A 16,869-nucleotide genomic window follows, 5' to 3' on the forward strand; every position below is an offset into this window, starting at 1 on the left:
AAGCGTATGGCACCATTTAAAAAAAAAATCATCCTGGGGCCATGTGATTCTCTGCGGCGGTTACCCCGTGTGTAGTACGGGGTTACCGCTAAGGAGGTTAAGTGTATATAAACATAGATCAATAAAAACATTTACTGGATTAGCTGCATGCTTGTTTCAGGTCTGTGATTTAGCCACTACTGCAGCCAAAGAGATCAGAAGGACTGCCAGGCAACTGGTATTGTTTAAAAGAAAACATCCATATCCCTCTCAGCAGTTCCTTTTTCAAAAGCAACTTACCTAGATTTACTCTGTGAGCGCTGTGAAGTCTGTGTATACCATCTTAGCGGTGATTAGTGCAACTCTCAGTTATAATGCGTTGGCTCTCAGTTTGTAGACCTCAGTAGTGCATACAGTTGACGTGGTTGTGATGTCCTGTGCATGCACAGAGCACTTCCAGTGCAGGCCCGTGATCAAGCATGTGCGCCGCCGGTCCAGCGTTTGCGCACTACTGCCCGACTCACCAACCTGGAAGTAGCTGCAGTAAGCATTTAGGTGAGAATGGAGGGGGAGGGAGAACAGGGGAGCAGTGGGCATGAAGGCTGCTTCCTATACATGCCTTCTCCCCCATTTTTAAAATATTTGTCAGCTCTGGTATCCTTCAATATAATAATTTTTACAACTACATTTTGGCCTCATCGTTTCATTTTACTCTGTGACTACTACAATCCACACAACTTTGGCCTCAATTCACTAAGCTTAACTCCTGTTTTTAATAACTCTTCTGAGCTGTTTCTAAAGCTATCCCCATGGTGATACCTGTAGAAACAGCTCTGAAGAGTTATTAAAGACAGGAGATAAGCTTAGTGAATTGAGGCCAAAATATTGATGTTGATTAAGCTAAATACCTTTACCGGTTATGTCTTTTCAATATTGCACCTACAAGGATCATTGTGAATACAGTTTATATCTGTCATTAAATGCAGCTACAGCAATCACGGGAATTCCGGTTATATCCTTTAAAAATAAAAGCTACAACAATGTCACTGAATACCGTTTATAACTTTGACATAAAAAGCCGCTACAACAATAACACCAAATACCGTTTTTATCCTTCGTAATTTGCGGCTGCGACAATCTCACTGAATAATAGTTAAGGTTAGGCACCACCATAAGGGGTTAAGGTTAGGCACCAGGGGGGGATTAAGGTTAGATCCAGTGCCTTTTTTAAACTGAAACACACTCACTGGCTACAAATTCAATCAGCATAACCTGCTCTTCTTTCTATAGCAAACTGAAATGTGCTACTTCCGGAAAAATGAAAGGAAACTCAGTTTGTCAAAGGACTAAATGTGGAGGTAGATAACATATAAAACAGGCATACCTTGATTATATCTTCCATTTTAGTTGGAGTCACAAGATCTTTCCACAAACACCATACTGAGAATTTCTTCCTAACATAGAAAATGTCATAGATGCTTTCAGCTTTCGGTAACTGAGCAGATCTTGGTATCTGAAAACCTTTACATTTTGAGACAGCAGAATCCTGGTCACAAAGGTTTTTCAGATATTCGCTAAACCTATTGGCAAAGACCAAACAAAAACATTCAGCTTTATGAACTTGTCTGATTAAATATATTATCAGAAGAATTCATTGTAGGTTAGTATTTGTTAAAAAAAGGGAAATCCCTGTTTTATTTTTAATGGTCAATACAATCACATTGTACTTATTATACTCATGTAATAACATATATAGTACAGTTACAGTTAGTTTAGGCATATTCACCTTCAGCAGATTTTTTTCTAATTTTTTCTCCAAGCTAGATTAATTATTATGCATTTTATCATCAATATATAAGGCAGTATTCAGAAAACAGATGTTTGCTTGTTGGAAACGATAAACCGACTCTTAAATAAAACCTGCCAAAAGCACTACTGCAAGAAATATGGATAACTAGTAAAAAGCCTATTAAGAAATGGGCGCTAGGCTATGGGCCGCCCGGCCCGCCCCCCAGCAACGTGAGCACAGGTGCGTCCCACTCGCCCATCCTCCACCGATGTCTGCAGTATATGCACACAGGGAGATGTTACTTGCTTGGCAGTTGGAAAAAGCTGTTATTTCCCACAATGCAATGAGGTAAACAGACAGCAAATTGTCAAGTCTGGAAGGAGGGACACACACACACACAGGGACAGGATGCAGAGACACAGGGGTTTTATTATATACACATACATATATTAAAATTAGATAACTTACTTCACAGTGATCTGCTTAGGGCCTCAGGCATTTTTTTAGCTTATACTATTATAAGACATTAATTATTATATTCAAAATTAACTTTTTTTTTCAATAAAACAGTACTTTACTCATATTAAACATGTTCATTGTACTATATTTAGATAAATATAAAGTTTATGGGATTTATAAGTCATTGCATTCAGTTTTTCTACCCAATCTTTTTTGGAAACGTTTGTGGAGCAGGGCTAAATATGGTAATTTTTAATAGGTTTAATTCACTGAAATATAAATGCCCACACTAACCTACCTACACAATACGTAAAAAAAACAAAACAAAACAAAAAAAAAGCATTGCTTCAGTTTTTTAGATGCCCTGGTGCTTTCTGTTTTAGGGCTCTTTCACAGTGTGACGTTACAACAACGCACGTTACAACAACATATAACGTACAGTAACTTACAGCAATGAAAAATCAATGGGCTGTTCACAGTGCAGACGTTGTGTTGGTGTCTAACGCTGCATGTTAAATGAAAGTGCTGCATGCTATGCGTTATACATGTTTTTAGCTGCGTTAGACTGTTTGTACATGCTCAGTTATGTTTTCTTTTTTTTTTCTTTTTTTACGCATGCGCCGTTTTCGTTCTATCACTGTGCGACGAAAACGGCGCACCAAACGCAGGGCTAAATAACGTCCAAGTTATAGTCTTACAATGCATTGCGTTAGGGGCACGTCATGCGACCTTAACGTCGCATCAAACGCAACGTCTTACTGTGTAAGAGTCCTTAATGCTATCATGTTTTTAATACCTCTTGCAACAAGCATTAAGCTTTGTGTACAAAATAGCCAGACAAAAATATAACATTTACATTTGTATAAAATAAAAACCGGGCACAAAGTGTGCATTCTTTGGCTTTTTTTTTGTTTTGTTTTTTTTTAGATATCTAAGCTTGACAATCAGTAATGCTATCAGCATACAAAAGAGAAACTTGGAAATTTAAATAATAAGCAGTGTGTTTCAAATTATGTTAGACGCGAAAAGGTTGGGTTGCTTTTAAATTTATAATGAAGAAAAAAATACGTCTAAGTGGCTTTAATATAAATAGCAAATGAAGGTTACAAAATGTCCTTGAAGACAGTACAGTATCCCATTTAAGTTAACTAACTGCTTTTCTTTCAGTCTTGGTAAACATGAAATATGGCATGTCTTAATTCAGTATAAAAATTAAGTAAGCTAATATATTTACATTTTGAGTAATTATTATTTAAAGAAACTTGCAAATGAAACAACATAAAAATCATTGCTGAGTTTAAACGATCAGCTGATTTACAAACTGATAATAGTCGTTTTGCTACCAGATAGTTTAAATCAGAGTAAGCAAATTATAAATGATCACTTAACAGGAAAATAAATGCAGAAAAAACAGTATGATAATTGAAACCAGGGTATTAGATATATTGTGTATACAATGCACGTTGTGATTTGCCAAGATGTCTGAACACTGCAGCCATGCACTTTATGACCTACAACACCTCAATATTTTTAAGTGATAAATTGTGGAAGTGCTGAATGTTTTGTGGGTTAGCTGATAGGCACAATCTTTCAGATGTCATAACTTTCTACTTAGAACTCTAAAATGAGCCATTACTTGAACTTGTAAAGGTATTTGATGAAAGACTTGCTGCAAACTTTGGCCTCAATGGAGACCAAGTAAAACACTCCTGTATATGATTTATTTCTTGAAGCCATGTTTTCAGTCTCCTGACATCCTAAGCACTAGCAATATAAAAGGATTGTATTGTAGGAGAAAACATTTAAATGTTTGCTCACAAGGCTATATATATTGGCTTGGCAAACTCGAAACATCTTTCTGGTAACTATGAGATATTAGTGAAAAACTGGTGAGTGTTTTGTCAGTATATTTATTAGTTGTGATTGACTACTGTACAGTTCACCTAATAATCCAGGGCCATCATCCGAGGGGTGGGAGATTTGAGGTAGCTGAGACTAACTCATTAGTTGGACATTGTAAGCTAGATTCACAGTTTCCCTTATCAAAAAATGTTTATTCCTGGTAATTTAGGCCAGAAGCGTAAAACGTGTACAGGAGTCTCCCACAATGCTGGCCTCCTCTTCAGAAATGCACCAGGATGGATGGCTTCACCCTATTCCTTTTTGTTCTCTGAGAACTTCTTAGAATGCCCTGAACATCCTGAGTGTCATTTGTGCATGCACTTCTAAAAATCCAGGTACAAACTTTTTCTTATGCTGGATGCACACAATGGGCTTGATTCACAGAAGAGTGCTAACTGATAGCACGGCTGTTTCGCGCGATAGCAAATTTTCGCTCAAAACAATGTTTTCGAGCACAAACGCAAATTTTAGCACGCAAACAATATTGTTTTCGCGTGGAAAATTCACGTTTGTGCGCGAAAACATCGTTTCACGTGAAAATTTGCGATCGCGCGAAACTTGAAAATTCATGCGAAAACGGCCGTGCTATCAGTTAGCACTCTTTTGTGAATCAAGCCCCATGTAATTTTCACATCAGACAGACTGATTGCTCAATGATTTCCAGCATGTACAATCTGCTTTGGATTGAAAAAAAAAAAAGATTTATTTTGTGCAGTACTGATCTCAAAATTGATCCCTTTTCAGACATGCTGAAAATTATCAAACAATCATTCTATCTCATGTGAAAATTACATACATCATGTGTATCAGCCTTAAAGTGAAGCTGTCAGCCATACTATATCAGAAAAAAAAACACATTTATAAGTAAATACTTGCTCTACTTACATAAAATATGTATTGCACTGTCCACGTTGTGATTTTAGTGATTTTTCTATAGTAAAAAAAAGAGAAAATCCTTTTTAGGATTTTCTATTTTGTCTGTGTCTATCTTGAATCCAATCCTGACATCATTTCCTTCCTTACTCTGTCTGTGTATCATTGCCAGCACTCTCCCAGTTTTCAGACACTTCTACCCAGGTCTGCAGTAGAAAGTGCATTGAGAAATGTTGGCCAATTAGAGAGGAACAGAGGTGTGGGAGGGGAACACAGGAGGGAAAGAGGCTTCAGCCAATCAAGCTGCATTAGTTAAGTCTGAGGGGAAAGTGAATAAGAAAAAAGAAAATCCAGCATGGCCTGCAACTTCCTTTGTGAGGCAGATGTACCACATAAGAGCCAGGGATATTGGAGAATGATGTTTTAAGGAGAAGAAAAATAAAAGTGATTTTTAATGTTTGGATTGCCTTGTTAGCATCCGTAAGGTAATCATGGGAAAAAATCATCCTTTCTATCACAAGAGATTGCAAATGCAGTTAACAAACCAGCCCAACTGTTCCGCACAGTGGAAAAACTCTGCAACCCGGCATGTCAAAAACTTAATATCGAGTCTTCAAAGGACCTCTGTGACCAATTTGCCCATTTCTTCACAGACAAAGTCTCCGCTATAAGGTCCGCCATCCGACTTAGAGCATCTGAGCCTAATATAGCGCCGAAGACCATTAGCAGAGACAATGTAACACCTTGGTCAAACTTCAAAGAAATTGATGAAGAAGTCACATCAAGCATCCTCCTTCACGTCCGCCTAACTACCTGTGACCTGGATCCTGGCCCAACACAGTTCATGTTGAACTGCCCTGACCTGTTCTTACCGGTATTCCTAAAAATTATTAACTGTTCCTTAAAATCAGGGATATTTCCTGCTTTACTGAAGGAAGCAATCATCAGGCCTCTCCTCAAAAAACCCTCCCTGGACCCAGCAATGACCAGCTACAGACCTGTCTCTAACCTCCTCTTTCTGGGCAAGCTAATTGAAAAAGCTGTCTACCTCCAGCTAGAAGCCAGAATCCTACAAAACAACAGTTATGACCCATTCCAGTCTGGCTTCAGGAAACACCACAGCACTGAAACTGCCCTCATCCAAATATGCAACCACCTGCTCATGGCAAGAGACAGAGGAGAGTGCTCGATCCTCATACTGCTAGACCTTTCTGCAGCCTTTGATACAGTTGACCATGACATCTTGATAAACAGGCTACAGGAATACTGCGGCATTGATGGCATAGTTCTTCAGTGGTTCCAATCCTTCTTGAGTGGCAGAACCCACAAAGTGTCTATGGGGCCCTTCCTGTCCACCCCTGTATCACTTAAGTATGGGGTGCCCCAGGGCTCAATCCTCTCTCCCCTGCTTTTCACTATTTACATGTTACCGCTGGGAAAACTAATCCAAAAACATGGCCTGACATACCACTGCTATGCAGACGACACCCAACTATATCTTTCCTTCAAGCCTGGTGTGACAGACCCAACTCTAACTATAAACACCTGCTTACGTGAACTACAGAAATGGATGAATGACAACTGGCTGAAACTAAATGCAGACAAAACTGAAGTCCTTCTGATTGGAGGGCAGAGCATGATAACAAAACAACTTAACTTGCAGTCTTCACCACTGGGAATAGGAGGCACGGATCTACGCAGCTCTGATCATGTGCGTAGCCTGGGAGTTCTAATTGATTGGGATTTAAACTTCAGAACTCAAATCTCTGCTGTGGTGAAATCATCCTATTTTCACCTGAAGAACATTGCAAAAATCAAGCACCTCATCCCCCCAGAAGATCTGCCAACCTTAGTCCACGCCTTCATCACATCCCGACTGGACTACTGCAATGCTCTTTACACTGGTCTTCCAAAAAAGGCCTTGTACCGTCTACAGCTGATACAGAATACTGCTGCCAGACTGCTAACCAACCAACCCCGTCACTGCCACATAACGCCAGTCCTGCACTCCCTTCACTGGCTACCTATAGAATGGAGGGTCCTATTCAAGATCGGCCTACTGACATTTAAATCCCTGAATAATCTAGGCCCTGGATACATGAAAGATATGTTGCAGCTACGTAGCAATCCCCGCATTCTCAGATCAACAGGTTCTAATAATCTAGTCATACCCAGAGTCCACTTGGAAACGTTTGGTCCCAGAGCCTTCTGTCATGCTGCCCCTACGTTTTGGAACTCTTTACCTCAACAGATCAGGACAGCTCCATCCCTGGACGTGTTTAAATCCAGACTGAAAACCCACCTGTTCAGTTTGGCATTTGCAGAAATATAACTTTTGTTGTGTGAATACTTCATCCTACTAATTACTGAATCTGAGAGAGCCTAAGCGCTTCGAGTCCTATGGGAGAAAAGCGCTATAGAAATGTTATTGTATTGTATTGTATTATTGTATTACTTGTTTACCAGATAAAAATAAAGAATTGATTTTTGATTTTATACCCGACAGCTACTCTTTAAGTTCTGTATAGGCTTTCAGTGTCAGAATATGTGGTTCACTATGCATATGCTTCTTTAACCCTCTGGGGGATAATCCCGAGCTGAGCTCGGGGTAAGCCGCCACAAAGGATTTCTCAGGCCCTGGTGGGCCGATTTGCATAATTTTTTTTTGTTGCACGCAGCTAGCACTTTGCTAGCTGCGTGTATATACCGATTGCCGCTGCTCCGCGCTGATTCGCCGCTACCCGCCGTGCCGCGCCACTCCCCCCCCCCCCCCCCCAAGACCCCGTGCACAGCCTGGCCAATCAGTGCCAGGCAGCGGTGAGGGGTGGATCGAGACTCCCTCTGACGTCACGATGTCGTTGACGTCGATGACGTCATCCCGATCGTCGCCATGGCGACGGGGGAAGCCAAACAGGAAATCCCGTTCTGAACGCGATTTCCTGTTTGCTTTGTATGCCGGAGGCGATCGGAGGGGGTGGGGGGATGCCGCTGCACAGCGGCTATCATGTAGCGAGCCCTGGGCTCGCTACATGATTTAAAAAATAAAAAAAAAATTAAAAATAGTGCTGCGCCACCTCCTGGGCGATATAATTGTATCCCCCAGGAGGTTAAAGGATACCCGAAGTGACATGTGACATGATGAGATAGACATGTGTATGTACAGTGCCCTAGCACAAGAATAACTATGCTGTGTTCCTTTTTCTTTCTCTGCCTGAAAGAGTTAAATATCAGGTATGTAAGTGGCTGACTCATTCCTGACTCAGACAGGAAGTGACTACAGTGTGACCCTCACTGATAAGAATTTCCCCTTTTTATCTCTTTCTGGCTCTCAGAAGCCATCTTTTGCTAGGAAAGTGTTTTATAGTTGGAATTTCTTATCAGTGAGGGCCACACTGTAGGCACTTCCTGTCTGAGTCAGAACTGAGTCAGCCACTTACATACCTGATATTTAACTCTTTCAGACAGAGAAAGAAAAAAAGGAACACAGCATAGTTATTTGTGTGCTAGGCACTGTACATACACATGTCTATCTCATCATGTCACATGTCACTTCGGGTATTCTTTAATGATTTTTTTTTAATGAACTAGTCAAGAGATCCTTTACTGTCCATTTCCTTTATGACAATCAAAGATGCAAGTTCAATTATTATTTTTTTTTTTTTTTACCCAGAAAGTTAAGTAAAAAATAGTGTTGGGCGAACACCTGGATGTTCGGGTTCGCAAACGTTCGCCGAACATGGCCGCGATGTTCGGGTGTTCGCGCCGAACTCCGAACATAATGGAAGTCAATGGGGACCCGAACTTTCGTGCTTTGTAAAGCCTCCTTACATGCTACATACCCCAAATTTACAGAGTATGTGCACCTTGGGAGTGGTTACAAGAGGAAAAAAAATGTAGCAAAAGAGCTTATAGTTTTTGAGAAAATCGATTGTAAAGTTTCAAAGGAAAAGCTGTCTTTTAAATGCAGGAAATGTCTGTTTTCTTTGCACAGGTAACATGCATTTTGTCGGCATGCAGTCATAAATGTAATACAGATAAGAGGTTCCGTAAAAAGGGACCGGAAACGCTAACCCAGCAGCAGCACACGTGATGGAACAGGAGGAGGCGCAGGAGGAGAAGGCCACGCTTTGAGACAACAACCCAGGCCTTGCATGAGGACAAGAAGCGTGTGGATAGCATGCATTTTGCCGCCATGCAGTCATAAATATAATACAGATAAGAGGTTCCAGGAAAAGGGACCGGTAACGCTAACCCAGCAGCAGCACACGTGATGGAACAGGAGGAGGCGCAGGAGGAGAAGGCCACGCTTTGAGACACAACAACCCAGGCCTTGCATGAGGACAAGAAGCGTGCGGATAGCATGCTTTTTGCCGCCATGCAGTCATAAATGTAATACAGATAAGAGGTTCAATAAACAGGGACCGGAAACGCTAACCCAGCAGCAGCACACGTGATGGAACAGGAGGAGGCGCAGGAGGAGAAGGCCACGCTTTGAGACACAACAACCCAGGCCTTGCATGAGGACAAGAAGCGTGCGGATAGCATGCTTTTTGCCGTTCCCAGCAGACACACAGAGTGGCAGTAAACACAATGCTATATAGTGTGGGTGAGCGGTGTACTACTATTCCCAGCAGCGGCACAGAGTGGCAGTAAACACAATGCTATATAGTGTGGGTGAGCGGTGTACTACTATTCCCAGCAGCGACACAGAGCACAATGCTATACAGGGTGAGCGGTGTACTACTGTTCCCAGCAGACACACAGAGTGGCAGTAAACACAATGCTATATAGTGTGGGTGAGCGGTGTACTACTATTCCCAGCAGCGACACAGAGTGGCAGTAAACACAATGCTATATAGTGTGGGTGAGTGGTGTACTACTATTCCCAGCAGTGACACAGAGCACAATGCTATACAGGGTGAGCGGTGTACTACTGTTCCCAGCAGACACACAGAGTGGCAGTAAACACAATGCTATATAGTGTGGGTGAGCGGTGTACTACTATTCCCAGCAGTGACACAGAGCACAATGCTATACAGGGTGAGCGGTGTACTACTGTTCCCAGCAGACACACAGAGTGGCAGTAAACACAATGCTATATAGTGTGGGTGAGCGGTGTACTACTGTTCCTAGCAGCGACACAATGACTGGGGGGACCCTGGCTAGCCTGGCTGGAGAGAGAACTACCCTGCCTGCCTACCCAAAGCTAAACCCACAGACAAATGGCGGAGAAATGACGTGGATCGGGTATTTATTCACCCGAACCACGTGACCCGTTCGGCCAATCAGAGCGCGTTCGGGTCCGAACCACGTGACCCGTTCGGCCAATCACAGCGCTAGCCGAACGTTCGGGTAACGTTCGGCCATGCGCTCTTAGTTCGGCCATATGGCCGAACGGTTTGGCCGAACACCATCGGGTGTTCGGCCGAACTCGAACATCACCCGAACAGGGTGATGTTCTGCAGAACCCGAACAGTGGCAAACACTGTTCGCCCAACACTAGTAAAAAATAAAAAAAAAGTAAAATGAAGTCTGTACCCTTGTAGCTTCATGGGTATATTGATGCTGCCCTGAGCAGGCTTATCTACAGAGCCAGCTATTAAGTTTTTCCTCTGGGTGGTTTTAGTGTCACATGACCAAAGTACAAAAACAAACTTTTCTTAGCAAGCAGTTTTATAGTATAGTTATGACTGAAGGTAAGCTTCAATTGTAGAATAGTGGTACCCAATCAGTCATTTCAGACTATATATTATGCCAAGTCCTAGAAAATGATGCTTTCTACCAAGAAGGTCAGTACATGACTACAAAAATGAGAATTTTAATATAGTAAGGACTTGACACAATTATAATCATCTATGATTTCACAACAATTATATACAGTAAAACAGGCAAATGAAAATTCCTAAAATACTAATGGGAATAAAATGAATCTTGTATGTCCCCCAGATTCAGATTCTGAAAAATGTATTTACTGTCACTGATAGTTGAATACACAGCAGTGCGTAATTAAATATTCACTTTATTTAACTCAGAGAAATTATGACTGCAGTGTATGGCAAGTACATTGTGTATTAATTCTTTAGATCAGTCTAATCAAATTTTAACAAGATGCAACCATATATAGCAAATGTAGAATGCATCTAACAATCAAAAGTAAAACATCTTCCTTTAGAGATGTTTTCTAAGTGAATCATAGTGCACTTCTTTATATACTGTAGGTGCAAATGAAGTACTCACCTTTTCTTAGAGTCTGAGTGAAGAGAACCACCAACAGACCAAATAACTGAAAACAAGCCATACGCCACAATCACACTTTTGATCTCTTCATTCATTTTTATGTTTATATTATTATATCGCTGAACATTCATCTCTTCTGAAATATCAAGGACTTCATCTTCATTTTCAGTTCCAGATCTAAATTGACATAGATTTTCAAATTATTCAAAAGAAAACTTAAAAATTATATAATTACTGTAAGCATAGCACATACATTATCTGCCATGTTGTCTACCTGGCAGCCATGTTAAGTTCTAAGCTTCCAAGTCTCTAAACTAAATATCTCTAGCTTATAGCTTAAAAGATTAAAGAATACATTCATCATGCACTTCATGCTCACTTCTGCTTTTCTGTCCACATCTGGCTGTACGGGAAATTCTCTAGCCACATCGGCCCAGCCGAAACGGAACATATGCAAATGAATTGCACCTGCATTTATGTGACAAACATGTTTTATGGGGATGTCCTTTGTAATTAGGTGAAAGGTTGATCATTTTCTACGTCTGCGTAGCCATCATAATTTGTGTATAAAAGGGTGTTTGATTCTTAGTAAAGAATAAGATAACCTGCTTCTCAATTGCAAAGATGTGTCTGTCTTTCATTTGTAGTTGAAACAGGTTCACTCTCTGGTACCAGATAGAAATCACAAAGCCATTGTCTAAGGTCTTCCATGTTGGTCTGAAGGTCTAAATACTTTTAATTACATTCTAAATAATTTCCTAATTTTATACTAATAACGTTTTTCCATTTGAATTTGGAGCTAACTATGACATACCATTTTAAATGTCATTATCTTGCAATTATAACAGTGATCTTTAATGTGCAGCTGGTGTTTCACTGTCTTCAATCTGTGATCAACTCACTGTCTGGACCAACAGTCAGCGCAAATCTCAAAATCAAATTACAAGCTGCCCATTACTTGAAATATGTCAGGTTCTCCATGTACTTCAATCTACTGCACTGAAGTGTCATGTATGGTGGGATCCTTGGAGCAGAGGAATTCTGTAAATGTTATACCCCATTGGAATATGTTTCCATCATGGCAAGAATTCCATGGAATTGATGATCAGCTTGAACAAACAATTGAATGTCTCCAGGTATAAATTTCCATATCTGACATAATGCACAGAACCTCATCGCCTTGTCATGAGTGACTTGGCTATCTTTCCTTAGTCACAAGAAGGTTTGGTAACTTCCCTGTCTTAGCCAGTTTGTAAGTAGAGCTAGGTGGAGAAGAGCTTTGTTGATGTTTGCACTTTGCAGGGAGGAAGAGATTAAAATACCAGCAAGCTGGCAAGTTGCCTAGCTAATGCAGTTTTTTTCATTATGGGAGACGTTTTTTTTATTTTCTTACATATTACGATACAGTGTATGTACGTATACACAGTACTTCTGCTTCCATGGCCTGGCCCCTGGCTTATAAAGGCTTTGGAACCTACCATAACTGTTTCAATGTGTTCTAAAGCTGCAGCCAATCAGCACTATCCAAGTTAAAAGATCAGCCTAGCTCATGTTATTTCACTGATCACAAGGTTAGGGAGAGAAAACACTATTGCAGGTCTGTTCTCTCCTCACAACAGTGCAATATGAGGCAGCAGTATCTGCATCTTTGTGTTGAAAAAATAAATACATACTCAATCCTTTATATAAAAATAAATTAATAACAAGACTAATTAATTAGTACAAAAAAAATAGTAAAACATCAGCATACTCAAACTATAAACTAAGAATTAAAAAATAAAAATATTTGAGATGTTGACGATAGTAGAATAAGGGTAATGTTATTGATATTCTACTATTGCCTTCTCTAACATAAACCTTACGTTAACCTGTTCTTACCTATGCCTAAAAGAGATGGCCTGAACGGTTTGACTGCGAACTTATTCGCGCTAACTTTGGTGGTTCGCGTTCGTGGTGAACCTCGAACTATATGCAAGTTTGACCCACCCCGTTTACTACATTATTAGGGTCAACTTTGACCCTCTACATCACAGTCAGCAGACACAGGGTAGCCAATCAGGCTACACTCCCTCCTGGAGACCCCCCCCCCCCTTTTAAAATGCAGGCAGCATCAGCCTTTTCACTCACTCGTGTGAGAAGCTGCTGACATAGGGAAAGCTTAGTTAGGCTCTTGTGTTAGGCTTGCTAGGTTTCTCCTTCTTGCTGATACTTATTGCTAAAAAGCACTTCTCATCCCCAACAGCTCTTTTGAGAGCTAATGTTGTTCTTGTGATCTTTTTTTTGTGTGTGTGTCCCACAGACACTTGTGTTACATATACAGCCCTGTCAGTCAGTCGCAGCTGCTGGACCTTGGCAATTCCTACTGTGCCACTGTCAGGCCCAGCACATTCAGTGACTACCTGTGTGTGACAGCTGCACATTTGTAATACCAATCACTGCATACCCACCTGTTCAGTGCACCTACCTACCTATGTGAGCGCACGCAGTGTTATATACCAGTCAGTCGCTGCACCTGTTCACTGTACCTGTGTGTGACAGCTGCAAATTTGTAATACCAATTACTGCATACCCACCTGTTCAGTGCACCTACCTACCTACGTGAGCGCACACAGTGTTATATACCACCAGTCACTGCACCTGTTCATGGTACCTGTGTGTGAGACAGCTGCACATTTGTAATACCAATCACTGCATACCTGTTCAGTAGAGCACCTTCCTATGTGACTGCAAGCAGTGTTATATTATATACCAGTCACTGCACCTGTTCATGGTACCTGTGTGTGTGACAGCTGCACATTTGTAATACTAGTCATTGCATAATTGTTCACAATACCTGTGTGACAGCACGCTGTGTAATATACCAGTCTGTGCATACCTGCTAACTGCACCTGTGTGACAGCTGCACATTGTATTGTAATACCAGTCACTGCATATCTTTCACTGCACTTGTGTGACTGCACATTGTGTTAGTCAAGTCAGTGCATACCTTTCACTTCACCCCCCCCCCCCCCCGATATGGACAAAACAACAGGCAGAGGCAGAGCCAGAGGCTGTCACAGTCAGCTTATGGGCAGGCTTGGCAGCTGGTACTTACGGGTGTCCGCTAGTCCTGGGGCATGCTGTTGGCCTCCTGGAGACAGGGTCCGGCGGTGTGTGTCTGCGTGTGTTGCTGCGTGCACGTCTGGCCTCTGCACCGGAAGTTGTGGTGGCGGATGTGTTCATTCGATTTCTGCGTGTACATGTATTTCCACTTGAAAGTACGCATGCGCGGGCATATGCGTACGTCATTCCGCATGACGTACTTTGGCGCCAAATGGCCTATTTAAGCCTGCTGAGATCAGTGATCGGTGCTGTAGTCTTGCAGCAAGTTTCCTGTGTCTCCCGTGACGTGACTTAGTGTCTGCCTGCCTGATTTGTTCGGTTTTGATGCTGACCTTGGCCCGTCTGACTACCCGCTTTGTTACCGACCCAGGCTTTGTACGACTACCCGATCTGTTACCGACCTTGGCCCGTCTGAGTACCCGCTTTGTTGCCGAACCTCTGCTTGTCCGAGAACCTGCCTCGCTGCCTGAACCCTGCTGCCTGTCTACTTACCTGTCTACCGGATTGCTCCAGAATCAAGTTCCTGCTGGTTGGTCAAGTCCCTGCACTACCAGACGTGACCCGTGGGGGCGCTCCAGTGCTACCTTGGTCACGCGCTTCGGTGTCACGCCATCAGTCCTGTTAGCGCTCCTGCCCTTTGTCAACTGCTTGCCGCTGTACCCACTTCAGGGCCTCCAGTTGATAATCTGCAAGGGTTGCTGTCCTCGGCGCATCGGTCTCCTTCAGAAGAGGTACGTTACAGATGCAGACCCAGAGGCAGGCCACCCGGCAGGTCTGTTCAAGGTCATGCTGATGTGATTTTGTGCTCTGAAGAAGGGACGTCCCATCAACTCCCAAGATTGTCAGGACGTGGTTGACTATTTAACACAGAACACCTCATCTTCCATAGCCACCAGTGCTACTACAAGCACCACATCCACTGCATTTGACACTTCGCAGGAGTTATTTGGTGGGTAATTCACTGATTCACAGCCATTATTGTTACAACAAGATGAAGGCGCTAAGCAAGTTACACCACCTCATATGTCCGAGTAAGGCGACACTATGGACATAAGGTGTGAGGAGGAGGAGGATAAAGTACCTGCTGTTGGTGCAGTTTATGAGGTGTCTGAGGCAAGCGATGCCACGTGGGATCCTAATAAACAAGATGACCAAGGGGACAGTTCAGAGGGGGGTCAGAGAGAAGTAGGAGGAGACGAGTTCCTGAAAGAAGCAGGGGAGCTCGTCATCAGAAACAGCTGGTGGCAGTGTCCAGTGCTGTGTATCGCCACCTATGGACAGCCAGCCAACATGCCCTTCAACGTCAGCTGCTGATGCCACCATAGTGCCCACACCCCTGGGCTCAGCGGTGTGGAATTTTTTTTGTGTGTCTGCCTTAGATCAGAGCAATGCCATCTGTTCTCTCTGCCGCCATAAATTGAGCCGTGGAAAGGCCAACAGCCACGTAGGGACAACTGCCTTACGCAGGCACATGGAGAAAAGGCACAAATGGCAATTGGAAGACCACCTGAGGAAAAGCAGCACACAAAAGAAAAGCCACCTTCCTTCTCTTTCTCCTTCAGGTGCAAGAAGTTTTAAACCAGGATGATACCATTTATTGGCTAACTAAAAATGAATAAAAATAGGCAAGCTTTCGGCCTTGCAGCCTTCGTCTGGCTTATATCCTGTTAGTTTGCAAACTGGTGGTACAGACAGCTTTATACATGCAACATCAAAAGGGAAAACAGATATTTTTCAAGCATAAATACATGTCATTAAGATGCTTTAATTCAAACAGACCATCTACATGGGGTTAAAGGTTGTTAGCTAAGATAAGGATCCTTGTGTACTCCCTGCTCACAGACCTGGGATTAGGATTGACCCAGTGGTATCATAAATTCTTAGTTCACAAGTTCAGCTATAATGGCTGAGAAAGTTCAAATATCATCAGTCTCGTACCAATATAGAAAGTTGTTGTCCTTATTCAAACCGTTCTGCACAGCTTTGAACCAATTTATAAATTTTGTTTCTGCTATTAATCGATCATTTGACGTTTTGAAGCCACCCTTCAGGGCAGTGACACAAAGATCATCCATGCTGTGTCCGTTGGACCGAAAGTGTGTAGCAACTGGGAGTCCAGATTTGGTATCATTAATAGTGTGCCTGTGTCCATTTATACGTTTGCGCACAGTTTGTCCAGTTTCTCCCACGTACATAACATTGGGGCATTTAGCACACATGATCAGATGTACCAGATTGGTGAAACATGTACCTTGTACTCTGCACTCCTGTTGTGAACCTGGTATCGTTACCCTGTCAGTGGAGTAAATGTGTCTGCCAGAGGCGTAGCTAGGGCTTTCAGCGCCCGGGGACAAAGACTATTAATGCGCCCTTTAAAGGAAAAGCCGCACCAAAATAGGGGCGTGGCCATGCAATAGCATGTGGGCGTGGCCGTGGGTTGAGCCAAAATATGATAGGACATTAGACTAGGACTATGGTAAGATTAGATTGTGAGCTCCTCTAGGGACAGTCAGTGACATGACTATGTA

The 16,869-nt window shown here is 42.3% G+C and overlaps 1 protein-coding gene across 1 annotated transcript in view; it reads right to left on the bottom strand.

Annotated features, from left to right (window-relative positions):
- LOC137562326 (dynein axonemal heavy chain 3-like) overlaps nt 1-16,869 on the bottom strand; it is a 1,996,682-nt gene that overhangs the window by 873,139 nt on the left and 1,106,674 nt on the right. Inside the window, exons 41-42 of the mRNA XM_068273663.1 lie at nt 11,240-11,416; nt 1,364-1,559 (exon numbers count right to left, since the gene is read on the bottom strand). Coding sequence (XP_068129764.1) covers nt 1,364-1,559; nt 11,240-11,416 — 373 coding nt within the window. The remainder of the gene's footprint in view (nt 1-1,363; nt 1,560-11,239; nt 11,417-16,869) is intronic.

This window comes from Hyperolius riggenbachi, chromosome 3 (genome assembly GCF_040937935.1).
Source record: "Hyperolius riggenbachi isolate aHypRig1 chromosome 3, aHypRig1.pri, whole genome shotgun sequence".
Taxonomy (NCBI): Eukaryota; Metazoa; Chordata; class Amphibia; order Anura; family Hyperoliidae; genus Hyperolius; species Hyperolius riggenbachi.